The sequence below is a fragment of the Bubalus bubalis genome, chromosome 8, assembly GCF_019923935.1.
Source record: "Bubalus bubalis isolate 160015118507 breed Murrah chromosome 8, NDDB_SH_1, whole genome shotgun sequence".
NCBI lineage: Eukaryota > Metazoa > Chordata > Mammalia > Artiodactyla > Bovidae > Bubalus > Bubalus bubalis.
Genome location: NC_059164.1, coordinates 15,341,398 through 15,367,026, shown reverse-complemented (window position 1 = coordinate 15,367,026; position 25,629 = coordinate 15,341,398). Strand labels below are relative to the sequence as shown.

General features: G+C 41.7%; 1 protein-coding gene across 3 annotated transcripts in view; it reads right to left on the bottom strand.

The window, feature by feature from the left end:
• The window catches only part of UMAD1 (UBAP1-MVB12-associated (UMA) domain containing 1), a 295,711-nt gene that overhangs the window by 250,436 nt on the left and 19,646 nt on the right, over nucleotides 1-25,629 (bottom strand). For all 3 annotated transcript variants that reach the window (XM_025290894.3, XM_044946492.2, XM_044946491.2), the window contains exon 2: nucleotides 7,180-7,279. In XM_025290894.3, the coding sequence (XP_025146679.1) occupies nucleotides 7,180-7,261 (82 nt within the window). In that variant the 5' untranslated portion in view covers nucleotides 7,262-7,279. The remainder of the gene's footprint in view (nucleotides 1-7,179; nucleotides 7,280-25,629) is intronic.

Below are 25,629 nucleotides of genomic sequence, written 5' to 3'. Positions count from 1 at the left end.
TTTGTGCTAAGTTGGAAGGCACGTCTAGGGGAAAAGGTATTGTCAAGGAGGGAAATACAGGTAACTTATACCCTTAACAAAATAATTTACTCTAACCTCTAACCTTTTTAGAAATACGTTATAAAGGCCAAGTAAGATAACAGTCTTAACAAATTCTACAGAATCCATACTGATAAGAAGTTGTTGAGAAATCTGTATTCAGATCAAGAGGCAAGAGTTAGACACATGGAACAACAGACTGATTCCAAACTGGGAAAGGAGCATGTCAAGGTTGTATATTGTCACCCTGTTTATTTAACATATATGCAGGGTACATCATGTGAGATGCTGGGCTGGATGAAGCACAAGCTGGGATCAAGACTGCCGGGAGAAATATCAATAACCTCAGATACTCAGATGATACCACCTTGAAAGCGAAGAAAAACAAAGAGCCGCTTGATGAAAGTGAAAGCGGACAGTGAAAAAGCTGGCTTAAAGCTCAACATTCAGAAAACTAAGATCATGGCATCTGGTCCCATCACTTCATGGCAAACAGATGGGGAAACAATGGAAATAGTGACAGACTTTATTTTCTTGGGTTCCAAAATCACTGCAGATGGTTACTGCAGCCATGAAATTAAAAGATGCTTGCTCCTTCAAAGAAAAACTGTGACCAACCTAGACAGCATATTAAAAAGCAGAGACATCAGTTTGCCGACAAAGGTCTATCTAGTCAACGCCATGGTTTTTCCAGTGGTCATGTATGGATGTGAGAGCTGCACTATAAGGAAAGCTGAGCACTGAAGAATCGATGCTTTTGAACTGTGGTGTTGGAGAGGACTCTTGAGAGTCCCTCTGACTGTAAGGAGATCCAACCAGTCCATCTTAAAGGAGATCAGTCCTGAGTGTTCATTGGAAGGACTGATGTTGAAGCTGAAACTCCAATACTCTGGCCACTTGATGCGAAGAACTGACTCATTTGAAAAGACCCTAATGCTGAGAAAGATTGAGGGCAGGAGGAGAAGGGCATGACAGAGGACGAGATGGTTGGATGGCATCACTGACTCAATGGACATGGGTTTGGGTGGACTCCGGGAGCTGGTGATGGACAGGGAGGCCTGGCGTGCTGCGATTCATGGGGTCGCAGAGAGTCAGCCACGACTGAGCGACTGAAATGAACTGAAGAAGTTGTTGGTATAGACATAATCTAAGTCTTCACTTAGTTGTATCATTTGTAAGTTAGTAAACACACAGAAACACGTACATACAATTATTTTCCTTCAATCTATCTTCTGCACAAAAGGACCAAGCAAGATGAGTGGACACATGATAACCAAAGCACATATGCCAAAGGACGGAGTCATGTTGATAAAAGTAGTTCATAGCTATCATCTGACCTATGTGATATTTTTCAAATTTTTTTACACATACATAGAGCATGCTCTGAGAGTAAAAGTAGATATTATATAAGTTAATGTAGAACCATATGATAAAAAGAACTTAGACCAGTTTCTAAAAGCAGATTACCATTCTATTTTTTAAGATAATTTACTATAGTCCCAAATAATCTATCCTGACTTTTATTGGTCAATTCTCAGTTAAGGCTTTAACTGCAGAAGGATACTTCACTAACTCAACAGTGTATAGCTGTCCCTAGGTTTCTGCAGTACCCTTACTAAAATCTGCAGCGGCTCACCAAGCTCCTTAAATAAAACAGTTCAGTATTTGCATATAAGCTATGCATACCCTCCTGTATACTTTAAATTACTCATCACACCTGATACAATATAAATGGCATGTAAACAGTTGCTAGACACATGGCAAATTTAAGTTTTACTTTGCTGGACCACTCTGGATTTTTTTTCTTTCAATATTTTCAATCTGCAGTTGGTTGAATTCATAGATGTGGAACTTTGTGGAAATAGAGGGCTGACTCTGTCTTCCAATCTCAACTTCATTAAGGAGATTATAGTTTATTGTAATATTTTTAAGTATTTAAAAATATTAAATAGTGGAAAGTCTGAGGCAGCCAAAATTAAACCCAAATTTATGTATAACACAACCAACCCTGTTTTATTAAAAAAAGAAAACAAAAAAGCATAGCACTTTGTCTTTTAAAAATTAATTGTCTAGGGAACTCAGGGAAAGTTAAAACTGACAGACATGATATATTTATACTTCTCTGGCATTTAATCGTGTTCTCCTTTGCACTATATTTTAATCCCATTCAATAATAAAGTTACTTAAGGAATATTTGAAAATTATTGAACACAATTTAAATTTTTATTTTTTTATTTATTTTTTATTTTTTAATTTTATTTTTTTTAATTTTATTTTTAAACTTTACAATATTGTATTGGTTTTGCCAAATATCGAAATGAATCCGCCACAGGTATACATGTGTTCCCCATCCTGAACCCTCCTCCCTCCTCCCTCCCCATACCCTCCCTCTGGGTCGTCCCAGTGCACCAGCCCAAGCATCCAATATCGTGCATCGAACCTGGACTGGCAACTCGTTCCATATATGATATTATACGTATTTCAATGCCATTCTCCCAAATCATCCCACCCTCTCCCTCTCCCACAGAGTCCATAAGACTGTTCTATACATCAGTGTCTCTTTTGCTGTCTCGTACACAGGGGTATTGTTACCATCTTTCTAAATTCCATATATATGCGTTAGTATATTGTATTGGTGTTTTTCTTTCTGGCTTACTTCACTCTGTATAATAGGCTCCAGTTTCATCCACCTCATTAGAACTGATTCAAATGTATTCTTTTCAATGGCTGAGTAATACTCCATTGTGTATATGTACCACCGCTTTCTTATCCATTCATCTGCTGATGGACATCTAGGTTGCTTCCATGTCCTGGCTATTATAAACAGTGCTGCGATGAACACGGGGTACACGTGTCTCTTTCAATGCTGGTTTCCTCAGTGTGTATGCCCAGCAGTGGGATTGCTCAAGTGTCACTACTGTCTCAAAATTTAAAATGATAATGTGACTTAAAAAAAAAAAAAAGATGGATAGCTTAGTGGTTAAGAGGACAGGCTCTGAAGTTAGAAGGCCTGGGCTAATTCCAGATCTGGCCCATGTAAGCTGGCAAACTTTTTCAAGTCCTCTTCTGTATATGGGGGCTTCCCAGGGAGCTAGTGGTAAAGAACCACCCTGCGAATGCAGGAGACGTAAAAGATATGGGTTTGATCCCTGGGTTTGAGCCACCGGAGAAGGTACAGCAACCCACTCCAATATTCTTGCCTGGGAAATCTCATGGACAGAGAGCCTGGCAGGCCACAGTCCATGGGGTCACAAAGAGCTGAACATGACTGAAGCAATTTAGCATGCACTGTATATGGAGATAACATGACCACCTCACTCAAAGTGTTCTCCTAAGCATATTACACACATTAACTCATTTAATCTCCTCAATAACCCTATTGTTATCATGCTCATTTTCTAAATAAGCTAAATGATACCTGGGAGGTTTTGTAACTTCCCCAAATGGTGAAGGGTGGCAGATATACCAACCCAAAATATGCCACTTTGGCATAAAAATTATTCTGAGCTAAACTTAAAAAAACACCAGGTGCAAGAAGGGCACTCTGTCCTCTCCTTTTCTTCCTGAAAGCAGGAGATAAAAACAAAACAAACAAACAAATAAAAAAAACTTTCTGGAAGATTCTAGGAGGAAAAAAAAATCACAACAGTAGGTAACCCAAGGATTTTTCATGGAAAATGGTGGAGGGGTTGGAGCTTTACACCTGGGGAAAAAAATGGCACTAAACCAAGATAAGCATCAGTAGACACGGCAGCTGAAGGACCAGGAGGCCTCAGTCAACATGTGGGGGTCTGCTCTTGTTTGGATCATTTGAACAAGGGTGTGGGACCAACCGCACCTGAAATTAAATTGCAGTCCTGAGCCTGGGGCAGGATGAAGCCTCATTGTGACTGCTCAACCGCAGGACACGTGGTGCAGGAGCTAAATCCCACTCAGGCCAAGATGGCCCTGCAAGAACGCCCTCAACACACAGCGTGTCAGCTTACGGGAAACAGCACGGTTAGAGCTGAGAGGTATCAGACGGAGCAGCTGGTCTGTGAAACCATACTAGAGGAAGTAATAGCTGGAGATTCCCTCAAGAAGTAGCAACTCTTGGCATTTCTGTCTTCTGAGCCTCAGGTAAAGACCACTACTCAAACTACTCTTTCTTAGAAAGGTAGAGTCCACAACAGAAGCTTCACCAGTTGGGGGCAGAAACCCCTGCTGGGCTAAGACAGGCAGTGAAATATCTTCAAGCTACCAGACACTGGAGGAGATTTTAGAGACAGCAGCCGCAGCAGCTTTTTCAGCTGTGGTTAAAACTTGTCTCTGTGATGCTGCAAGTGGCAGGCCACAGAAGAAGGCAAGACGGATCGAGTTCTTCAAGTACACTGCAGAAGCTGTGTGCTCGCAGACACGCCAGTGCACTATTTCTAATCATGAGACAGCAGGAAAACACAGCTCTCTGCATGTGCATTAGAGCCGTGTGCTGTCACTTCTGCTGTGTCACTGCATGGGACCCCCGGACTGTAGCCCACCCGGCTCCTCTGTCCATGGGGGTTCTCCAGGCAAGAGTACTGGAGTGGGTTGCATGCCTTTCTCCAGGCTACAGAGGTATTCTAAAACAAGAAATACAGAGCAGGGTTTGGAGAACCAGGCATTGCTAGAGCAAATTTCTGAAAGAACTTATTGTGAAACTCCTGAAGAGGCAGAAACATCAGAGGAGACCAGAGGCACCCCTGAAGTTTTTTCCGTTAATTGGGCTAATTCGGCAGGTCAGAGGGAAGCAACACTGGCAGCCCTGGAAACAGAAGTGGGGGATGACAGAGCCGGTTCTGTCTTGGAAGCCAAAGCACAATTTCCTGACACTGTAAGAAGGGCCAGGGAAGCAGCGGGGTTGGTGGCACCCCACTTCATCCCTGTCAGGAGGCTCCCCAGAAAAACCAGCAACCCTAGTCAGACTATGCCCTGCTAATTTTCCTCAGACGCAGCAGATCTGGTCACAGAGAAAACAGCTCTCACCACTTTCACCTACGGCCCCTGTTCCAGGCCCCAGGAAGCAGATCCAGGAAACCCACAGGCCTACCAGAACATGACTGTGGAAAAGATAGGATATTTTATGGTAGCATTTAACTACAAGGAAAACTCTCCTCTGGTCTCCCAGAAATTAAGGCCAAGAAGTGGAAGAGGGCCAGAGGGGTAAAACCCCCGTGTCCTTACTGCAAGAGACCAGGTCCTGAAGAGAAGTGCTGAAGAGGCAGAGATCCACCCACCCATTCTGAATGTGTGGGGTCAGAGGCATGGTGTGAGCCTGACTCTTAGAAGGCCTAACCTAAAAGTTCAACATAACCTGCAAACCCAAAAAGCTGTCTTCCACTTGTCAAGACACACAGAGCCTTTGCCAATGCCAGGGGACCTTGGACTGACTAGGCCAAGCTATAGAGAGAAGAGGTAGGGAACCAGAATCTACAAAGGGAGACCCTGAGAATATACTGTCAAGAGCAAACACTCTATGAGTTCATGCAAATCCTCAGATAAGGAGCTGACTCTAGCAGAAGGAAATCCAGGTGGAAGAGGACGCATGTCCCCAGGGGACACTGGGTTTTAGCTCCTCCTCAACGCCCTATGAGAAGACAACAGCTGGGAAGAACCAGCCAAAGACTGCCAATCCCTTCTTTGGGACTGGCAAATGACATGATGGAAATGTCATGTTTCAGAACTCCCCTTGGGAAGAGCATAATATCTGGTTGAAAGGAATATTTTTTAAAGCCACTAAAATCTTAACAACTAGGAGGGATTAATTTTATAATAGAAAATAAACTAGTCTTAAGATTCAGGAGACACTATTTAACATATTTAGATTTTAAAGTGTACTTCAAAACTCTTGATGGGAATGTAAACTGGTATAGCCACTATGAAAAACAGAATGGAGGTTCCTTAAAACACTAAAAATGAGCTGCCATATGATCCAGCAATCCCACTCCTGGGTGTATAGCAGGAAAAAATGAAAACACTAACTCAAAAAGATACATGTACCCTAAAGCTCACAGTAGCACCATCTATAATAGCCAAGACAAGAGAAAACCCAAGTACTTATCAACACACGACTGGACTAAGAAGATGCAATGCACGCGCACACACACACAGAAAAAAGAATAAAAAGCCATAAAAAAGAATGAAATTTTGCTATTTGCAACAACATGGATGGACCCAGAGAGCATTATGTTTAGTGAAATAAATCACAGAAAGACAAATACTGTACGACATCACTTATATGTGGAATCACAAAAATAATACAAGTGAAGCATATGCAAAATAGAGACAAACTCACAGATACAGAAAACAAACTAGTGGTGACCAAAAGGGAGAGAGAAGGGCAAGTTAGGGGTATGGGATTAAGAGATACAGGCTACTATATACAAAAAAAGATAAGCAACGAGGATGTACTGTACAGCACAATTATAGCCATTATGTTATAATAGTTCTTATCTTATAATAATTTTTACTGGCACTTAATCTGTGAAAATATTCAATCACTATGTTGTACCCCTGAAAATTAATGTAATATTGTAAATCAACTCTACTTAAATAAAAAAATAAATGTACCTCATTCAGCAACTATGTACTGGATGCCTAATTTAATTTCAGAAGCTGATTTATAAACAGCACTAAGCCCTGCTTCTTCAAACAGAACTTGAATTTATCAAGAATTCTTCAAGACTTCTGGTTTTTCATAATTAAAAAGGCTGACTCACTTATGGGATAGAAAAAAACGGGATGATTTTATAAAATAAACCCGAAGGACGCTTCCAAACTGATATACAAGAAAAGTCAGACTTGACAACAATATTTCAAGTGATTAATGATCCATATTTTTATACATTTCATATACATAACTTATTCTGGAATTAGTAGAAAAATATTTTTAAATCAATCATATAACTTTTCAAGTAGTCTTTTAAAGCAAAAATGATTCATCTAATAATGTGGCTTCAATCCCTGGGTTGGGAAGATCCCCTGGAGAAGGGAATGGCAACCCACTCCAGTATTCTTGCCTGAAGAATCCCATGGACAGAGGAGCCTGGTGGGCTACAGTCCATGGGGTCGCAAGGAGTCAGACACGACTGAGCCACTAAACAACAAAATCCAAAAACCGCTCACCTAAAAGGACAAAGCCATCTGCCTCTGTCTCGGGTACTGACGGCTTCTTAGATTCCAGAGGCTTCCTGAAGAAGTGAAACATTGCTGCTTCTGCTGTTACCTGAAACAGAAGCAAACATGGTATTATGTCAAATTCAGATGAAACTTTCACCCTTCTTACTAAAAAGCCAAATGTAAAGAGATCACAATAAGGACTTTTAGGAATTCTATCCCCAAACTTAAGAACACGAGCCCACTCTAGGTAACATTAGTATCAGAAAGCAAAACCAGAATATCAGGAGATGGACTTCCAGTTTGACACCCTGTGTGCCTTGAATCCTGCAACCTCTCTCGACTTCTAAACGTGTAGGAAATAATCCAAGAAATCACTACAAGTAAAACTAAAATCAACAGATAACACCAAGTCTGAAAGGATCCCAGGAACCATTAACTGCACACTGGACTGAGGAAAGGAAAAAAAAAAAAAAAAACACACCTCTCCAGATTTCTTATCATGCCGCATGAAACTGAGGCCACCTGAGAAAAGAAGAAGGCACAACACACACCCTCCAGAGCTGGTTATCTGATTCAGACACTCAGGGCTGTATTCATAGTAAAACTGCAGCCAGATTTAAAGCCCTATCAGGCAAATATCTGTATTGGTGAGATTACTGTGCCCTGCCCCCTCCACACACACACGGCTTCTGGCCTCTTTGTCCTTCCATCTTTGTACATTCCAATCCCGAAGAAAGGCAATGCCAAAGAGTGCTCAAACTACCGCACAACTGCACTCATCTCACACGCTAGTAAAGTAATGCTTAAAATTCTCCAAGCCAGGCTTCAGCAATACGTGAACCGTGAACTTCCTGATGTTCAAGCTGGTTTTAGAAAAGGCAGAGGAACCAGAGATCAAACTGCCAACATCCGCTGGATCATTGAAAAAGCAAGAGAGTTCCAGAAAAACATCTATTTCTGCTTTATGGACTATGCCAAAGCCTTTGACTGTGTGGATCACAATAAACTGTAGAAAATTCTGAAAGAGACGGGCATACCAAACCACCTGACCTGTCTCTTGAGAAACCTGTAAGCAGGTCAGGAAGCAACACTTAGAACTGGACATGGAACAACAGACTGGTTCCAAATAGGAAAAGGAGTACGTCAAGGCTGTATATTGTCATCCTGCTTATTTAACTTATATGCAGAGTACATCATAAGAAATGCTGGGCTGGAAGAAGCACAAGCTGGAATCAAGATTGCCGGGAGAAATATCAATAACCTCAGATATGCAGATGACATCACCCTTATGGCAGAAAGTGAAGAACTAAGAGCCTCTTGATGAAAATGAAAGAGGAGAGTGAAAAAGTTGGCTTAAAGCTCAGCATTCAGAAAACTAAGATCATGGCATCCAGTCCCATCACTTCATGGCAAATAGATGGCGAAACAGTGGAAACAGTGTCAGACTTTATTTTTCTGGGCTCCAAAATCACTACAGATGGTGACTGCAGCCATGAAATTAAAAGACGCTTATTACTTGGAAGGAAAGTTATGACCAACCTAGAAAGCATATTAAAAAGCAGAGACATTACTTTGCCAACAAAGGTCTGTCTAATCAAGGCTATGGTTTTTCCAGTGGTCATGTATGGATGTGAGAGTTGGACTGTGAAGAAAGCTGAGAGCTGAAGAACTGATGCTTTTGAACTGTGGTGTTGGAGAAGATTCTTGAGGGTCCCTTGGACTGCAAGGAGATCGAACCAGTCCATTCTGAAGGAGATCAGTGCTGGGTGTTCTTTGGAAAGATTGATGTTGAAGCTGAAACTCCAATACTTTGGCCACCTGATGCGAAGAGCTAACTCATGTGAAAAGACCCTGATGCTGGGAAAGACTGAAGGTAGAAGGGGGCGACAGAGTTTGAGATGGCTGGATGGCATCACCGACTCGATGGACATGGGTTTGGGTGGACTCCAGGAGTTGGTGATGGACAGGGAGGCCTGGTGTGCTGCAGTTCACAGGGTCGCAAAGAATCGGACACGACTGAGCGACTGAACTGAACTGAACTTTGTACATTCAGCTTTATATATTTGGGCAGGGCAAAAACTCCTAGAAAACAACTGGGAAAGAAGCTAAAGGGAACTGGGGAGAACACGTACCATTCTGAGGACAGTCCCTATTAGCAAAGCGATACAAGAGACAGCAAAGCAGAATTCCTGGTGGCATCAAGTGCCCCACATTTCAGTTTCATATATTCTGCCCATATCAGAATATCCGAGGCCAAACTTGCCTGGTGTAACAGGCAAGTGTGGCTTGGAGTACAAAATGAAGCAGGGCAAAGGCTAACAGAGTTTTGCCAAGAGAATGAACTGGTCATAGCAAACACTTTCTTCCGATAACACAAGAGATGACTCTACACATGAACATCACCGATGGTCAATACTGAAATCAGACTGATTATATTCTTTGCAGCCAAAGATGGAGAGGCTCTATACAAACAGCAAAGACAAGACCAGGAGCTGACTACGGCTCAGATCATGAGCTCCTTATTGCCAAATTCAGACCTAAATTGAAGAAAGTAGGGAAAACCACTAGGCCATTTAAGTATGACCTAAATCAAATCTCTTATGATTATACGGTGGAAGTGACAGATTGAAGGGATTCAATCTGATAGAGTGCCTGAAGAACTATACGAGGTTCGTAACACTGTGCAGGAGATGGTGATCAAAACCTCCCCAAAAAAGGAAATGCAAAAAAGTAAAATGGCTGTCTGAGGAGGCCTTACAAATAGCTGAGAAAAGAAGAGAAGCGAAAGGCAAAGGAGAAAAAGGAAAAATATACTCATTGAGTGCAGAGTTCCAAAGAATAGCAAGGAGAGATAAGCCTTCCTAAATGAACAATGCAAAGAAATAGAGGAAAACTATATAATGAAAACAATAGAGGAAAACAATGGGAAAGAATAGAGAGCTCTTCAAGAAAGAGATACCCAGGGAACATTTCACCCAAAGATGGGCACAATAAAGGACAGAATGGACCTAACAGAAAAAGATATTAAGAAGTTGGAAGAATACACAGAAGAACTATACAAAAAAGTTCTTAATGACCTGGACAACCACAATGGTGTGCTCACTCACCTAGAGCCAGGCATCCAAGAGTGCAAAATCAAGTGGGCCTTAGGAAGCATCACTATGAACAAAGCTAGGTGAAGTGATGGAATTCCAGTTAAGCTATTTCAAATCCTCAAAGATGATGCTGTGAAAGTGCTGCACTCAATATGCCAGCAAATTTGGAAAACTCAGCAGTGGCCACAGGACTGGAAAAGGTCAGTTTGCATTCCAATCTCAAAGAAGGGCAATGCCAAAGAATGTTCAAACTGCTGCACAAACGCACCCATTTCACATGCTAGCAAGACCATGCTCAAAATACTCCAAGCTAGGCTTCAACAGTACATGAACTGAGAACCTCCAGATGTACAAGCTGAATTTAGAAAAGGCAGAGGAATCAGTGATTAAATTGCCAATATCCTCTGGATTATAGAAAAAGCAAGGGAAATCCAGAGAAACATTTACTTCTGCTTCATTGATTACGCTAAAGCCTTTGACTGTGTGGATCACAACAAGCTTTGGAAAATTCTTCAAGAGATGGGAATACCAGAACACCTTACCTGCCTCCTAAGAAACCTGTATACAGAAGAAGCAACGTTAGAAGCCGACATGGAACAATGGACTGGTTCAAAATTGTGAAAAGATTACATCGAGGCTGTATACTGTCACTCTGCTTATTAACTTATATGCAGAGTACATCATGAGAAATGCCAGGCTGGATGAAGCACAAGCTAGAATCAAGATTGCTGGGAGAAATATCAATCACTTCACATATGCAGATGATATCACCCTTATGGCAGAAAGCAAAGAACTAAAGGGCCTTTCAATGAAGGTGAAAAAGGAGAGTGAAAAAGCTGGCTTAAAATTCAACATTCAAAAAATGAAGATCATGGTATCTGATCCCATCACGTCATCATAAATAGATGGGGAAACAGTGACAGACTTTACTTTCTCGGGCTCCAAAATCACTGCAGATGGTGATTGCAGCCATGAAATTAAAAGATACTTGCTCCTTGGAAGAAAAGCTATGACCAACCTAGAAAATATATTAAAAAGCAAAGACATTACTTTGCTGACAAAGGTCTGTCTTGTCAAAGCTATGGTTTTTCCAGTAGTCATGTATGGATGTGAGAGTTGGACCATCAAGAAGGATGAGCACCAAAGAACTGATGCTTTTGAACTACGGTGTTGGAGAAGACTCTTGAGAGCCCCTTGAACTGCAAGGAGATCCAACCAGTCCATCCTAAGGGAAATCAGTCCTGAATATTCATTAGAAGGACTATGCGGAAGCTGAAACTCCAATACTTGGACCACCTGATGCGAAGAACTGACTCACTGGAAAAGACCCCGATGCTGGGAAAGATTGAAGGCAGGAGGAGAAGGGGATGACAGAGGATGAGATGGTTGGATGGCATCACTGACTCGATGGACATGAGTTTGAGCAAACTCAGGGAGACAGTGAAGGACAGGGAAGCCTGGCGTGCTGCAGTCCATGGGGTCACAAAGACTGAGTGACTGAACAACAACAAAACCAGAACATCAAGCAGGGAGGGTAAGTCAAGATTTTATCTGATCAAAAGCCTTCTAGAAACTGCGATTTGTTTGGGTACTTGTGTAGGTCAGCCTGCCCTGAGTTGTAGATCAGAGTAGATGGTAAAGGAGTCAGTTTGTTGGAAACATACCTGGCAGGTTTCACTTTCTAAAATTAAAAAAAAAAAAAAGGAGAAGAAAAACACAAGCTGTGTGAAAAAGAAAATATTTCAGTAAAGGAAAAGGAAGAGCCTATGAAATCTGCAAAGACAGAGCTTACTGGATATAATGATAGAGCGATAAGGGAAGTCTGGAAAAAGTTAGGCATCCTCAAAACAGTATAAGGACACAAGGCCTTTAAATCTGGCAAAAATAAAAAACAAGATTAAATGGAAAAGCAACAGGAAAAGATGAAAAGACAAGGAATGAGATAAAAAAAAAAAAAAACCTGAATAAGATAAAAAAGAAACCGATTCAAGAAAGAAATGATATCAGAAAAGAACTGGCTGGCTTACAGGCAGGAATTAAGAAAATAAAGTTCATTCAAAGACTTAAAAGGCTGGAAGAAGCAACTAAGTTCTCAACCTTAACAGCTAAAACTAAAACAGAGAACGCCTCTGAAGGAAGAGCAGATAACTAAATCTCAGTCTTGGTAAGGGACAAGTCAAGGATATAATCATCAATCTGATCCTAAAGCCTCAGCTGGCATGAATATGTGTGCGTGTGTGTTAGTTGCTCGGTTGTGTCTGACTCTGAGACCCCATGGACTGTCGCCCACCAGACTCCTCTGTCCATGGGCTTCTCCAGGCAGGAATAGTGGAGTGGGTTGCCATGCCCTTCTCCAAGAGATCTTCCCAATGCATGGGTCAAACCTGAGTCTCCTGAATCAGCGGGCTGATTCTTTACCACTGAGCCACCAGGGAAGCCCTTCACTTGGGACACAAAGGGTGAAGTTATAGAGATGAAGCAGGCTAGTGTCCAACTGGAGCCTCACAGAGAAAAGACACCTTTGAATAAATAAAGGGGGGCACATTTAAGGGTGAAAGATGAGAAATGCAGCAGATCTAAGAGTTACAGTTACAGTTATATAACTATAGTTATATTTATATATATTAACTATATAGTTACAGTTAGCCAAAATTGTAGATCTAGCTACAGATACATGAAGCTGACTACAATCAAATAGATAAGTAACCAATAAAATTTTGGAGAGCTGAGCTACAAAAGTGACTACTAGTCTGGATTAAAGGAGGACTATGACTACTGGATACTTACAACAACCCTACAGACAGAAAGCTGCCAGAGCAAAGTGCTAATCCGCCAAGGAGGGTCTACTCTCCAGTGCTTACTTCATTGGTAGCCAAGGAAGTTACTGGAAAAGGAAGGAACTCCAAGAGGGTGGAGCCAATGGGGTTGGAGACCGCTGGGGAGGTGGGGTGGCCTCCCGGGAAGCCGAATCTGGGCATAATTAGTTAACATTCTCCAACCCAAGGCGGGGGCTCCCCCAGGATGCCTGCTCAGTGGGATGCCAGAACAGCCCTCCTCTGTGCCTGCCGTCAATCCCCCACCCCCTCCTTTCTGGGTGAGAGCGGTTTGGGCATCACCTTTCCCAGTTACAGGACGGGACAGGACAGACTGCGGGTCTCTTTAGTTCACAAAGTTGCCACACCAAGAGCGCCACATCTGAACCTGATGAAGATATACTGACCTTAGAGCATGTTGCTATGAATGAATGGGACAAAAGGTTAAAGCACCTCCTCGGGAAGGGGTGAGTTGTTTTGCCTACAGTAGGGAGAGAGACCTGAGTACACAGTGACCACAGATGAGAACCGTGGAACCATCAGGCTCTCAACCTTCTATCAGGAGACATATCAGGACTGCAGTTTTCTACCCCTTTGGAGGTCAATGTGGCAATGTCCCTTGTTCAGTTCACTGCCACATGCTGTTAAAGTTCTAGAACAAGGAGCTTTGTGGACAAAGAGAGAGGTGCTTCAAAAAGTGTTTCCTGATTTTAGCAAAAAGAATTCAGCAACACATCAAAAAGCACATACACCATGATCAAATTGGGTTTATTCCAGGGGTGCAAGGATTCTTCAAAATATGCAAATCAATCACTGTGATACACCATATTAACAAATTGAAAGATAAAAACCATATGATCATCTCAAGAGATGCAGAAAAAGCCTTTGACAAAATTCAGCACCCATTAATGATTAAAACTCTTCCAAAAATGGGCATAGAAGGAACCTACCTCAACATAGCAAAGGCCATATATGATAAGCCTACAGTAAACATTATTCTTGATGGTGAAAAACTGAAAGCATTCCCTCTAAGATCAGGAACAAGACAAGGGTACCCACTTTCACCACTATTATTCAACATAGTTCTGAAAGTCCAAGCTATAACAATCAGAAAAGAAAAAGAAAGAAAAGTAACCCAGATCAAAAAAGAAGTAAAGCTCTCACTGTTTGCAGATGACATGATACTCTATGTAGAAAACCCTAAAGATAGTATCAGAAAATCACTAGAGCTAATCACTAAATTTAGCAAAGTTTCAGGATACATATCAATACACAGAAATCAGTTGCATTTCTACATACTAACAATGAAAAATCAGAAAGAGAAATTAAGAAATCAATCCCATTCACAATTCCAACAAAAAGAATTAAATATCTAGGAATAAACTTACCTAAAGAGACAAAAGAACTGTACATAGAAAAATGTAAGACACTAATGAAAGAAATCAAAGATGATATAAGTAGATGGAGAGATAGTCCATGTTCCTGGCTAGGAAGAATCAATATCGTGAAAATGACTATACTACCAAATGCCATCCACAGATTCAATGCAATCCCTATCAAATTACCAATGGCATTTTTCACAGAACTAGAACAAAACATTTCACAATTCATATAGAAACACAAAAGATCCCCAACAGCCAAAGCAGTCTTGAGAAAGAAGAACGGAACTGAAGGAATCAACCTTCCTGACTTCAGATTATACTACAAAACTACAGTCATCAAGACAGTATGGTACTGGCACAAAAACTGAAATATAGACCAATGGAACAAGATAGAAAGCCCAAAAATAAAGCCATGCACCTATGGGTACCTTATTTTTGACAAAGGAGGCAAGAATATACAATGGGACAAAGATAGCCTCTTCAATAAATGGTGCTGGGAAAACTGCACAGCTACATGCAAAAGAATGAAATTAGAACACTTCCTAACACCATACACAAAGATAAACTCAACATGGATTAAAGACCTAAATATAAGACCAGAAACTATACAATTTTTAGAGTAACAGAACACTTGAGACAGAACATTCGATGACATAAATCAAAGCAAGATCCTCTATGACCCACCTCCTAGAGTGATGGAAATAAGAACAAAAGTAAACAAGTGGGACCTGATTAAACTTAAGTTTTTGCACAGCAAAGGAAACTATAAGCAAGGTGAAAAGACAACCCTCAGAATGGGAGAAAATAATAGCAAATGGAACAACTGAAAAAGGATTAATTTCCAAAATATACAAGCAGCTCATAAAACTCAATGCCAAAAAAACAAACAGCCCAATCAAATAGTGGGGGAAAGATCTAAACAGACATTTATCCAAAGAAGACATACAGATGGCTAACAAACACATGAAAAGATGTTCAACATTGCTCATTATTAGAGAAATGCAAATGAAAACCACAATGAGATATCACCTCACACCAGTCAAGATGGCCATCTTCAAAAAGTCTACAAACAAATGCTGGAGAGGGTGTGGAGAAAAGGGAACCCTCTTGCACTGTTGGTGCGAGTGTAAATTGATACAGCCACTATGGAAGATGGTATGGAGACTCCTTCAAAAACTAGGAATAAAACCACCATCAGTTCAGTTCAGTTCAGTCACTCAGTCATGTTCGACTCTTTGAGACCCCATGAATTGCAGCACACCAGGCCTCCCTGTCCATCACCAACTCCCAGAGTTCACTCAAACTCACGTCCATCGAGTCGGTGATGCCATCCAGCCATCTCATCCTCTGTCCTCCCCTTCTCCTCCTCCCCGCAATCCCTCCCAGCATCAGAGTATTTTGCAATGAGTCAACTCTTAGCATGAAATATGACCCAGCAATCCCATTCCTAGGCATATACCCTGAGGAAATCAAATTGAAAAAGATACATGTATCCCATTGTTCTTTGCAACATTGTTTACAATAGCTAGAATAAGGAAGCAACATAGATATCCATCAATAGATGAGTGGATAAAGAAGTTGCGGTACACAGTGGAATATTACTCAGCCATAAAAGGGATGCATTTGAGTCAGTTCTAATGAGGTGGATAAACCTAGAGCCTATTACACAGAGTCACATAAGTCAGAAAGAGAAAGATAAATATCATATTCTAATGCATATATACAGAATCTAGAAAAATGGTACTAAAAAATATACTTACAGGGCAGCAATGAAGTCCGAAATGCAACACTTGGAGGCAATCTCAAAAACAACAGAATGATCTCTGTTTGTTTCCAAGGCAAACCATTCAATATCATGGTAATCCAAGTCTATGCCCCGACCAATAACGCTGAAGAAGTTGAAGTTGAACAGTTCTATGAAGACCTACAAGACCTCTTAGAACTAACATACAAAAATGATGTGCTTTTCATTACAGGGGACTGGAATACAAAAGTAGGAAGTCAAGAAACACCTGGAATAACAGGCAAATTTGGCCTTGGAGTACAGAATGAAGCAGGGCAAAGGCTAATAGAGTTTTGCCAAGAGAGCGCACTGGTCATAGCAAACACCCTCTTCCAACAACGCAAGAGAAGACTCTAGACATCACTAGATGGTCAATACTGAAATCAGATTGATTATATTCTTTGCAGCCAAAGATGGAGAAACTCTATACAGACAGCAAAAATAAGACTGGGAGCTGACTGTGGCTCAGATCATGAACTCCTTATTGCCAAATTCAGACTGAAATTGAAGAAAGTCTAGACCATTCAGGTATGACCTAAATCAAATCCCTTATAATTATACAGTTGAAGTGAGAAATAGATTTAAGGGACTATAGATCTGATAGAGTGCCTGATGAACTATGGACAGAGGTTGTGGTATCGTATAGGAGACAGGAATCAAGACCATCTCCAAGACAAAGAAATGCAAAAAAGCAAAATGGCTGTCTGAGGAGGCCTGACAAATAGCTGTGAAAAGAAGAGAAGAAAAAAGCAAAGGAGAAAAGGAAAGATATACCCATTGAATGCAGAGTTCCAAAGAATAGCAAGGAGAGATAAGAAAGCCTTCTTCAGCGATCAATGCAAAGAAATAGAAGAAAACAATAGAACAAGAAAGACTAGAGATCTCTTCAAGAAAATTAGAGACACCAAGGGAACATTTCATGCAAAGACCAGCTTGATAAAGGACAGAAATGGTATGGACCTAACAGAAGCAGAAGATATTAAGAAGAGGTGGCAGGAATACACAGAAGAACTGTACAAAAAAGATCTTCACGACCCAGATAATCACAATGGTGTGATCACTCATCTAGAGCCAGACATCCTGGAATGTGAAGTCAAGTGGGCCTTAGGAAGTATCACTACGAACAAAGCTAGTGGAGGTGATGGAATTCCAGTTGAGCTATTTCAAATTCTCAAAGATGATGCTGTGAAAGTGCTGCACTCAATATGCCAGCAAATATGGAAAACTCAGCAGTGGCCACAGGACTGGAAAAGGTCAGTTTTCATTCCAATCCCAAAGAAAGGCAACGCCAAAGAATGCTCAAACTACCGCACAATTGCACTCATCTCACACGCTAGTAAAGTAAGGCTTAAAATTCTCCAAGCCAGGCTTTAGCAATATGTGAACCATGAAATTCCAGATGTTCAAGCTGGTTTTAGAAAAGGCAGAGGAACCAGAGATCAAATTGCCAACATTCGCTGGATCATCGAAAAAGCAAGAGAGTTCCAGAAAATCATCTATTTCTGCTTTATAGACTACGCCAAAGTCTTTGATGGTGTAGATCACAATAAACTGTAGAAAATTCTAAAAGAGATGGGCATACCAGACCACCTGACCTGCCTCTTCAGAAACCTATATGCAGGTCAGGAAGTAACAGTTAGAACTGGACATGAAACAACAGACTGGTTCCAAATAGGAAAAGGAGCACGTCAAGGCTGTATATTGTCACGCTGCTTATTTAACTTATATGCAGAGTACATCATGAGAAACACTGGGCTGGAGGAAGCACAAGCTGGAATCAAGATTGTCAGGAGAAATATCAATAACCTCAGATATACAGATGACACCACCCTTATGGCAGAAAGTGAAGAACTAAGAGCCTCTTGATGAAAGTGAAAGTGGAGAGTGAAAAAGTTGGCTTAAAGCTCAACATTCAGAAAACTAAGATCATGGCATCTGGTCCCATCACTTCATGGTAAACAGATGGGGAAACAGTGGAAACAATGGCTGACTTTATTTTGGGGGGGGGTCCAAAATCACCGTAGATGGTGATTGCAGCCATGAAATTAAAAGACACTTACTCCTTGGAAGGAAAGTTATGACCAACCTAGACAGCATATTGAAAAGCAGAGACGTCACTTTGCCAACTAAGGTCCGTCTAGTCAAGGCTATGGTTTTTCCAGTAGTCATGTACGGATGTGAGAGTTGGACTATAAAGAAAGCTGAGTGTGAAGAATTGATGCTTTTGAACTGTGGTGTTGGAGAAGACTCCTGAGAGTCCCTTGAACTGCAAGGAGATCCAACCAGTCCATCCTAAAGGAGATCAGTCCTGAGTGTTCACTGGAAGGACAGATGTAGAAGCTGAAACTCCAATACTTTGGCCACCTGATGTGAAGAACTGACTCATTTGAAAAGACCCTGATGCTGGGAAAGATTGAATGCAGGAGGAGAAGGGGACAATAGAGGATGAGATGGTTAGACGGCATCACCGACTTAATGGACATGAGTCTGAGTGAACTCCGGGAGTTGGTGATGGACAGGGAGGCCTGGTGTGGTGCAATTCATGGGGTTGCAAGGAGTCGGACATGACTGAGCAACTGAACTGAATTGAATGAAGAAACAGACATAGATAAAAGACTTGTGGACATGGGGAGAGGGTGAGATGTATGGAAACAGTAACATGGAAACTTACATTACCATATGTCAAAATAGATAGCCAACCGGAATTTGCTGTATGGCTTAGGAAACTCAAACAGGGGCTCTGTATCAACCTAGAGGGGTGAGATGGGGAGGAAGATGGGAGGGAGTTTCAAAAGGGAGGGGTTATATGTATACCTATGGCTGGTTCATGTTGAGGTTTGACAGAAAACAGCAAAATTCTGTAAAGCAATTATCCTTCAATAGAAAAATAAATTAATTTTTTAAAAAAAGAAGGTAGGGAACAAAATAATTAAACTTTAGAGCTAGAAAAAAAAAGGAAAGTGGTTCCTGTTCTAACAAACAAAGGAAAAGCCTTTAAGAGAAGGACTCAAACTTCAATACATTTTCATGTCTGGCCATAAGACAGAAATGGAACAAACATAAAAATGAGAAAAGTACTTCTCATGAGTCATACTCAAGCCCCCAAAGTTTAGAAACATTGTTATAAATCTCAGAGCAAACTCAGCAGTAGTGTAAGAATCTTTTTAAATTCAAGTATTTTGTACAGAACTTATAATTCAAATAATTAAGTGAAGCAGTTAAGCTCTCCATAACCTATAAAAAAAAGTTAAAACAATACACAGGCTTAAACAGGCTGCTGCGGGTTGTCAACAGTACGACTTCTGTGGCAATGGATACTATCACAGTTTGCCACTCTAGAACACTAGAAAATCCCAAACATTTCAGAGGAGAGAGAACATAGCTTCCAAGAAGTCAACAACTATCCAAGTATGGAAGAAATAGCTCAGGAATAGGAAAAGGGTAGTAGAGACAGCATAAAAGAACTCAGAAGGGCAGCAAAGACAGTTTGCTACCAAAAGCCACTGGAAATTGCTCTAAAATTGCTACAAAAGTATCCATCACCCTCACCCCTGTTATTCTGCCTACCTGACCACTGTCTTAACTCCTTTAAGATGTTTTTCCATGGGAACGTGGTGCCAATTTCACAATCCAACTCTTGGGATTCCCTTGTACCATCAACGCTGCTGACATTAGTGATTCATTCATTCCACTAGGAACCTAATTCAGTCTAACTATATAGCTTTACAGTAATCACTCTGTGCATGAAAAGGCTATGTCCTGAGACACTAAAATCTACAACAAATTACCTTTATCCCATGGTATTTTTTGTGTCATTAAAAACACAAAGTGGTATAAGAATTTATCCTAGCAGAGCTGGCAGTACCCTTCTACCATCTTCCCTCTACGAGCTAGTCCCACAGCAGGAAAGTTACACGGCTAGGTCACCACTCCAGCAGCCAGATTTTCTGACCCCACCTAAGACCAGAAACTGGGCAAGGGGAAGGGAGTAAGTAAAACCCCAGTAACATCTGCCAGGCTTCTACAACGTGTCAAGCACAGTACCAAAATGCCTTAAAGACTCTTATCTCCTATAATCTTACCATCACCCCACCACGTACAAATAATTATGCACATCATGTAAATGAAAGAATTGAAGTTGGTTACATATGGATGCAAGTGTATATGGCTAGTACACAGCAGAGTTAGAATTTTAAACCAAGTCTCTTGGGCACCACAACTGAACGTTTTTCATCAACAAAGCACCAAAGACAAGAAGCCCTTAACAAAGCATTTGTGTTGGACTTCAAAAGAATATTTCCTAATATTAGTCAAAATACATTTGATCAGTTTCATGATTATATTTCTAAATCCCTACTTTTCCAAACCATGCTCTGCTCTGTGTTCTGAAGACACCTGCTAATTCCACAACATCCATGTTCGAGACTTTCACTTAAGAAATAGTCATAAAATATAAAGTAAGTGCTTAGGCCAGATACTAACCGGGCACTAAAACTGCAGCTGCTGCCGCTGCTGCTGCTAAGTCACTTCAGTCGTGTCCGACCCTGTGAGACCCCACAGATGGCAGCCCACCAGGCTCCCCCCTCCCCTGGATTCTCTAGGCAAGAACACTGGAGTGGGTTGCCATTTCCTTCTCCAATGCATGAAAGTGAAAAGGGAAAGTGAAGTTGCTCAGTCGTATCCAACCCTTAGCGACCCCATGGACCGCAGCCTACCAGGCTCCTCCGTCCATGGGGTTTTCCAGGCAAGAGTACTGGAGTGGGGTGCCATTGCCTTCCTCGAAAAATGCAGCACTCAACTTATATGTAAGGGGACAAACAGCAACCTGAACCTACACGATTTCAAAGGCAATCCTGAGCAAAACTAAGAGGGATTTAGGAGCCCCACCCCCAAAGTGCAGAAGGCCTGTAGCAGCCCTGGTGCCCCCAGCCAAGCAGATGGGAAGCCCCAAGCATGCATGCTTCTGACATACATGGCTTTGACAGTGGCCTTCTTCTGCTTGTTCCAGCATGTTCCAGCCTCATTTCCTTAGATATGATTTCAGCATTGTAGAAATTGTAAACAGTGAGCAAATTTTACACTTACAGATGGGAGAAATATCAAAATTTATTCTTAAAAAGCCATTATCCCCGGCAGCAACACTACAGGCTGGCTGAGCTGGGACCCAGCCCAGAAGGCCTCCTAATCCCCAGACGCTGGGGTCCTGGGGCTGCCTCCACACAGAGGGGGATGAAATGCTCACTGCCCAAGACACAGGTTGGAAGAAAATCCTTGCAAATCACAGATCTGAAATAGGACGCGTGTTTAGAACATATAAAAAATTCTTAAAATTCAATCATGAGAAAAAAATTCAATAAAAACTGAGCAAAAGCTGCAAAGAGGCATTTTCCCAAGATGATATGTGATGGCAAAGAACCACATTAAATGATACTCAACATCATTAGTCAACAGGCAAATGCAAATTAAAATCTCAATGGGTTAACACTATATATCCTTTAAAATATTAACACTGTAAAAGGCATGCCATGCCAACTGTTGACAAAAACATGGAGCAACTGGAACTCTTGGATGCTATGGTACAACCACTCTGGATAACGGTGTGGCCGTTTCTTAAGACAAAGTAAAGATACACCTACCATATGACCCAAACTGTCTCCTTTAAGTATTTACCTAAGAAAAACAACAGTGTATGTCCATATTTATATGCAAACTTTATACAGCTTTTTAGGTAACAGCTCCAAACTGGAAACAACCCACATGTTCAACAATAAATAAAAGAATAAGCAAATTGTAGCATACCCATCGGAGAAGGCAATGGCACCCCACCCCAGTACTCTTGCCTGGAAAATCCCATGGACGGAGGAGCCTGGTAAGCTGCTATCTATGGAGTCATAGAACCGGACATGACTGAAGCGACTTACCAGCAGCAGCAGCAGCAGGAGCATACCCATAATACTACTGAGCAATAAAAAGGCATGAAGGCCTAAGATATGCTACAACATGCATGAATCTTAGGAGGGGGGAAAAAAAAAAACAGGCTGAGTGAAAGAAGCCAGACCACAAAAAACTTCTAGAAAATGCAAACTAACATAAAGTGACAGAAAACAGATAAGGGCCTGCCTAGGGAATGGGAGGTACAGGGAGGGAGAGTGGGAGGGAGGAACTACCAGGATCACAAGCAAACTTTTGAGGGTGACAGATATATTCATTACCTCAACTGGAGTGACGGTCTCAGGAGATATAAACATGCCAAAACTGATCAAACTGTACACTTTCAACATGTGCACTTCATCCTATGTTGATAATACCCCAATAAAGCGCTTTTTAAATTCATTATTAGCATGATACTCTAGGTGTTATATAAATCCAGTGTGCTGTGCTGAGTCTCTCAGTCGTGTCCGACTCTTTCAGACCCCATGGACTGTAGCCCACCAGGCACCTCTGTCCATGGGAGTCTCCAGGCAAGAATACTGGAGTGGGTTGCCATGCCCTCCTCCAGGGGATCTTCCCAACCCAGGGATCAAACCCAGATCTCCCGCACTGCAGGCAAATTCTTTACCGTCTGAGCCACCAAGGAAGCCCATAAATGCTGCAGTTCACAGTTATTCATTGTCTCAAATCTCTTAAACCACTTTGTGTGGTTACAGGTGCAGCCTTCATATACAAAGCAAGATGCTCCTTTCTCTATGCACTCACATAAAACTGAGAAGTGAAAGGACAGTGTCTTCACTTTTAATGATACACAGACTGCATATAGAAGGCTACTCGGATCGCTAAGCAGGACAGACTTTACTGCTCTGAAGGGAAAGTGGGTAGCACAAGTAATGTATTTATTTTTCCTATTATTCTAAGATTTACCTTTTAAATAATATTACCCATGACAAAAGGACTAAAGGTAACCTGATTTTCACAATCTGATCATCTTGTTTCAACAGACTTCTTGATAATGTAAATACATTAAGATAATGTAAATATACTAAGATGTCTATGTAGGACTGATATAAATCAATCCAGGAAATTTTATACTGCTGAAAAACTAAAATCCTGAACCATGTTTAATCTTCCTCTTCTGTATGACGAGTTCTAAACTGCATGGTTACACAAAAGTAATAAAATCTAAATAACAAGTTTCCTAATTTATTCCAAGAGACACCAAAAAAGACAAAAGTCCATGCTTTGGATAGTTTAATCATAAAAGATTATATTGCCCCCAAAAGCGTTAAACAGTCCAAAACATTCCAGAAGGCTCAATGAGAAGAGCCCTGTTACATTTGACCAACAGGTAGCCTTGAGTTTAACTTCATCTGATGGGCACAGATGTAAACCAGGAAGAAAAGGGAGGACTCTCCTGTTAGAAGGGTTAGCGGGTACAAAGAGCACAGCGTGCTGAAGGGCAGCAGAGGGACTCAGCTCACTGGAGGCACAGAGGTAAACAACAGAAGACTCCAGAAGCAGAGCAGAGGGGCTTCCCTGGTGGCCAGGTGGTTGAGAATTCAACTTCCAACACTGTTCAGGGAGCTAAGACCCCAAATGCCCCATAGCCAAAATACCAAAACAAGAAACAGAAGGGATGCACAGCATTGTGAAATAGGATTTAGTCACTCAACTCTACAAATACTGATGGAAAGGAATCAATAAAAGATGATGGAAGTTTAAAGCCTGAGGGAGCAAAGAAAGTGACATTAAGAATAAGAAAAAGAAAGTAGGAAAAGGACGGTTAAGAAAAAAATGATGAACTCCATTTCAGACAAGTTTAGATATCCGGAAGCAAGGACTGGTCCACACGGAAATATGTAAAATGCAGCTGGAAAATAGGACCCAGTGCTCCAACGAACGGAGAAGGCATTGGCACCCCACTCCAGTACTCCTGCCTGGAAAATCCCATGGACAGAGGAGCCTGATAGGCTGCAGTCCATAGGGTCGCGAAGAGTCGGACACGACTGAGCGACTTTTCACTTCCACTTTTCACTTTCATGCATTGGAGAAGGAAATGGCAACCCACTCCAGTGTTCTTGCCTGGAGAATCCCAGGAACGGGGGAGCCTGGTGGGCTGCCGTCTCTGGGGTCGCACAGAGTCAGACACGACTGAAGCAACTTAGCAGCAGCAGCAGCAGCTCCAATGAAAGGAGTAAGTTGGAATTAGGGAGTTGTTGGCATGTAAGTGGTAGCTGAAATCACAAACATCAGTGGAATTTCAAATGGAAAACAAAAGTTCAGGGATTGAAATCATGATTTCTAAGATCTCAAACTATACTATAAAAAGCATCCCTTTAATTATCAGCAAATGGATGTGGATACTACCATTTCTTCATCATTTTCCAACACACAATACTGGCTGCCATACCAGGACTAAAATATTAACTTGACTTTATTGTTACACATTTCAAAACTGCAGAAACAACTGGCCTCTTCAGTACAATCCAGGGGGGGAATTCAAATGTCAGGCAGATAACCAAGGGTGAAACCAGCCCAGTCTGAGACAGGAGGGAAGGAAAGTGCAGGCCTGCTCTAAAGATAGCACCTCCAGGGAGCGGGGAGATGCCCGGGGAGCCACAAGGAGGAGCCCGTCACCAAAACAAGGCTTGAAGGATTATTCAGGGAAGAGCTCTGGAAGGCTTTGAACTGGGAAAGCCTGGAATCAGATCTGCATCTGCAGTTACAGCCAAGGCAAAAAATAAAATAACCACCACCAAAAAAATTAGGAACAGGCTGAAGTTACATTACGCCATCTCCCCAAGGACTCCCCAAGGAGTCCCCTGACTCCTTGTGCCCACCGCACGAGATGATCCCAATGCATCTAACCTCTGGGGAATATAAACTGAAGGTGTATGGTTGCATGGATGTGAGAGTTGGACTATTAAGAAAGCTGAGCAATAGATGGGGAAACAGTGGAAACAAAGGCTGACTTTATTTTTCTGGGCTCCAAAATCACTGCAGATGGTGACTGCAGCCTTGAAATTAAAAGACACTTACTCCTTGGAATGAAAGTTATGAACAACCTAGACAGCATATTGAAAAGCAGAGACATTACTTTGCCAACAAAGGTCAGTCTAGTTAAGGCTATGGTTTTTCCAGTGGTCATGTACGGATGTGAGAGTTGGACTGTGAAGAAAGCTGAGCACCGAGGAATGATGCTTTTGAACTGTGGTGCTGGAGAAGACTCTTGCGAGTCCCTTGGACTGCAAGGAGATCCAACCAGTCAATCCTAAAGGAGATCAGTCCTGGGTGTTCATTGGAAGGACTGATGCTGAAGCTGAAACTCCAGTAGTTTGGCCACCTGATGCGAAGAGGTGACTCATTGGAAAAGACTCTGATGCTGGGAGGGATTGGGGGCAGGAGGAAAAGGGGACAACAGAGGATGAGATGGCTGGATGGCATCACCA